Below are 4,488 nucleotides of genomic sequence, written 5' to 3' on the forward strand. Positions count from 1 at the left end.
CTGCAACTAAGATTGGAAGACAGCACCTTGAGCTTAGAGTTTACGAGCTGCCGATAGGCAACCAGATGGTGACTGGCACCCTCCACAACTAAAATTGAAGAACAACAACTTGGCTGGGCCCCTCCCCAATTCCCCAACACTGTTCCCCTCCCCCAGTTCCCCAATTAAAAAAAGATCAGAGTGGAAATAAATGAAATAGTGTCTTAATAAAAACAATACAAAAGATCAAGGAAACCAAGAGCTGGTTCTTTGAAAGATAAACAAAACTGATATACCTTTAACTAGATTCATCAAGAAAAAAAGAGAGAGGACCCAAATAAATAAAATCAAGAATGAAAGAGGTGAAATGACAAAAGACACCACAGAAATACAAAGAATTACAAGAAAATACTATGAGCAATTATAGGCCAACAAATTGGACAGTCTAGAAGAAATGGATAAATTCCTTAAAACATAGAATATTTCAAGAGTGAATCAAGAGGAAACACAAAATCTGAACCAACTGATTACTACTAATGAAATCGAATCAGTAATCAATAAGCTCCCAACAAACAAAGGCCCTGGACTGGATGGCTTCACAGGTGAATTTTACTAACTATTCAAATAAGAATTAACAATTATTCTTCTCAAACTTTTCCAAAATCCAAAAGAAGGGAAGGCTCCCAAGCTCATTCTATAAGGAGGCCACCATTATCCTGATTCCAAAACCAGGCGAAGACGTTACCCCAAAAAAAAAAATTATATGCCAATATTCCTGATGAAAATAGATGCAAAAATCTTCAACAAAATATTAGAAAATCAGATTCAGCAATATATTAAAAAGATCATACACCATGATCCAATGGGATTTATTCCTGGGATGCTATCTATGTTGGTTCAGTATCCACAAATCCACTGACATGCTACACCACATAAACAAAATTAAAGATAAAAATCATATAATCTTATCAATAGTTGCAGAAAAAGTATTTGACAAAATCCAACACCCATTTATGACAAAAAAAAAGTTCTCAGCAAAGTGGGAATAGAGAGAACATATATGAACCTAATAGAGGCCATATATGACAAACCCACAGCTAACATCATACTCAGTGGGGAGAAGCTAAAAGTGTTTTAGCTTCTCCTGTAAGATCAGGATAAAGAAAAGTGTCCACTTTCACCACTTTTATTCAACACAGAATTGGAAGTCCTTGCCACAGTAATCAGATGAGGAAAAGAAATAAAAGTCATGCAAATTGGAAAGGAAGAAGTTAAACTGTCATTATTTGCTGATGACATGATACTATATAGAGAGAACCCCAAAGATTCCACCAAAAAACTATTAGAACTAATAAGTGAATTCAATAAACTGGCAGGATACAAAATTCATATTCAGAAATTGGTTGCATTTTTATACACCAACTGTCAGAAAAAAAAATTAAGGGATTTCTGGTCAAGATGGCAGAGTAGGTAAATGTTGTGCTCACCTCCTCTCAGGACCACATCAATTACAACTAAACCACAGAACAACCATTATTGAGAATCACCTGAATTCTAGCTGAACCAAAGTCCTGCAACTACAGATATACAGAGGAAGCCACCTTGAGACTGGTAGGAGAGGGAGAGAATGGAATTGGCTGTTTTCTACACTGGTATGTGACCATTAAAATCAGGAGGGATATCTTGGCTGCNTCTCCTTTTTTTTTTCTTTTTCTTTTTTCATTTAGATGTTGCCAGAGCAATTGAATTACTGGAGAAACTACAGGAGTCTGGAGAAGTACCAGTGCACAAGCTACAATCCCTTAAAAAAGTGCTTCAGAGTGAGTTTTGTACTGCTATTCGAGAGGTATGACACTAAGATTCTAATAATTATGTTTAGCCACATGTCCTCTGAGTAGAAAACATGTCTTTTCTGCAGAAACAATTGAAAATAGTTAAGATGGGAATTACATCTTAGGTTTCTGTTTTTAGCTTCTTGGACAGATGATAAAATATAATTTAGTCTGCTACATTCTTAAATTAGATCCAGTCGGAATTTATACATTCATATAAAACCAAATGTTGATCTTATGGTAGCAATGAAGCAAGTGCCTCAGAAGGTAACTATTACATGTAGTCTAAACTATTTAGTCATCACATGAAGTCATCTGGAAATTCAGTTAGAAATAGTCAGAATTAATGAGGGCTTAGATTTTTTTAAAAGAACATTCGACTCAATCTTTCACAGGTAAATCTGAAAGAGTAACCTCATACTGACTAAAGTTATAGTTATCCAAACTTTACTGTCTAGTGCAATCATGGGAAATCTCTGAACAGGCTGATGTGCCCTTCTGACAAATCTTTGTAATGCTTTTCTTGCTAATGGTGCTAAGATACCTAAGGTGAAACAAATGTATAGTAATGACTATTTGAATTTTGTATTGACTTGTGATGGAATTGACTTGCCAACTAATGGATTTAATTGGTTACACGAGTTCACTTGAGAGATATATGTTATGTTGTTCTTGAATAAAATAATATTCAGTAGGCTCATCCCTCCTTTCCTATCAGGTACTAAGTAATAATTCAATAATTAGAACCTAAAGTCCATAGGACATACCTGCCTTGCAAAAGTTCCCAGTAATTAATTACCTACTGTTATCCTCTCCTAAGAGTTGAACCCAGTGACTATCAGGAAAGGTTGTTGTAGCAGAGGGTATATGCCTCTTGAAGAATGCTTGCATCAACCTCCCTCTTTGCAACTCTACTTGTGGTAATATACATTCTTTTGTCTCAATTATGCTAGTTTATAAGTAGTTACTAGATGGGCAAGACCCAGGTTATTAAGGTGTAGAGACATACAAAACCTTTCTCGATACATGTAGCCTACCCAATGCAGTTACAATTTGGATTTTGCTGAGATTTGATTTAGACTACTTATGCTAAATCTTTATCAGGTGAACTTGCTGACTATTTAGTTTTTGTTTACAATGCATACAGCTTGAGTAAATAAAAAAAATTGTATCTCCAAGTTTTAACCTATGAATTTGACCAAGGGCTGAAAGGAAATTTATCAAAGTGTGTGACTTCTTGGCCACTGGCTGCCCAGTGGAACAGGTTTAAGATATATGGAAACCCCATGAGACACCTCTTGGTCAAACTCCTGTAGTCATTTTGTAGACCAAGGTTAAATCTCCTACACACCTTTTCTTCCTTCCCAGAGTGCTACTCCCCTGAGATTTGGTGGCCGACTTTTCATTTTTAGGTATTCTATCATTTCTTCTACTTTCCACAGAACCAACTAAAAGATAGGGCACATCAAATATATATCTTTGCTCATTGGGAACTAGGCTTGTGATCAATGCAAAATCTTTACCTTCATGGAATTTACATTCCAGTGAGAAAATTATGATAAATAAATATGCAGTACAATGTCAGAGAGTGACAAAACTATGGACATAAATAAAGCAGGATTAGGGGAGTAGGAGTAAGGCACTATTAAGTCAGGGTGGTAAGAAAATAACCTACTTGAAGTAATGGAACAAGTCACGAAAAACTGGAGTGGGGGTGGGGGGAGTATAGTGTTTCAGGAAGAGAAAACCACTGTGCAAAAACCCAGAGGCAGCAATGATCTTAGTCCAGGGAAGAAACATCCCAAAAGCCAGAATGCCTATAGTGATATAAGCAAGATAGACTTCCTTGAGGCAGACAGAGAGCACATCACATAAGGCTTCAGAGGCTATGATAATAACTGGATTTCATTTTATGCATGATAAGAAACCCTTGGAGAGTTTTGACCCAACCTGATCAGATTTAAAAGGGCTCTCTGACTGCTGGGAAAATACAAGTGTGTGTGCAAGAGTAGAAACAAGAAAGTCCAGTAATAAAGTAAATAATGAGTAGATCAGGTGAGAGATAAGATAATGCCAACCTGGATGAAAGTGGTGGCAACAGTGCCAGTAGTGGGAAGTTGTCAGATTCGATACATATTTTTTGAGAGTAAAGTCAGAAGGAATTGTTGATGTATTGGCTATAAGGATGACAGAGAGATGTCTCAATGGATTCTTAGGTTGGGCTTGAACCACTGGATGCATAGATATAATGAGATGGGAATCTTTAGTACGGATCAAGTTTAGAGAAGACTATATAAGAGTTCTGTTGGGGACATAGTAAATCGATGATGGTTTCCAGACATCCAAATAAAGATGTCTAGCAGGCACCAAAGTCTGCAGCTTGGGGGAGAAGTTGGGTCTGGAGATGTAAATGTGGTGTAGATATCTGTTCAAATAAATACACATCCCTTTATCTTTAAAGAGTTTGCTGAGGAAAAAGAGAATGAGAGTAAGAAAAAAAATAAATATGGAAACATTTATAGAAAATATGGGTTCTGGGCAAGATGTCTGAGTAGGTAAATACCGTGCTTACTGCCTCACATGACCACATGAAAATTACAACTAAATTATAGAAAATTAACCTGGAGAATCATCTGAAGACTAGCTGAACAGAACTCCTACAATTAAGGATACAAAG

General features: G+C 36.4%; 1 protein-coding gene across 4 annotated transcripts in view; it reads left to right on the top strand.

Moving 5' to 3' along the window:
• The window catches only part of LIN7A (lin-7 cell polarity scaffold A), a 176,550-nt gene that overhangs the window by 85,050 nt on the left and 87,012 nt on the right, over nt 1-4,488 (top strand). For 3 of the 4 annotated variants that reach the window (XR_002122722.1, XM_019632235.1, XM_019632236.1), the window contains exon 2: nt 1,707-1,825. Coding sequence is in view for 3 of the 4 variants with exons in the window: in XM_019632235.1 (XP_019487780.1) it covers nt 1,707-1,825 (119 nt within the window). In the remaining variant the exon portion in view is untranslated. The remainder of the gene's footprint in view (nt 1-1,706; nt 1,826-4,488) is intronic. The other variant, XM_019632238.1, reaches the window with a different exon arrangement.

The sequence above is a fragment of the Hipposideros armiger genome, unplaced genomic scaffold (assembly GCF_001890085.2).
Source record: "Hipposideros armiger isolate ML-2016 unplaced genomic scaffold, ASM189008v1 scaffold_1102, whole genome shotgun sequence".
NCBI classification, from domain to species: domain Eukaryota; kingdom Metazoa; phylum Chordata; class Mammalia; order Chiroptera; family Hipposideridae; genus Hipposideros; species Hipposideros armiger.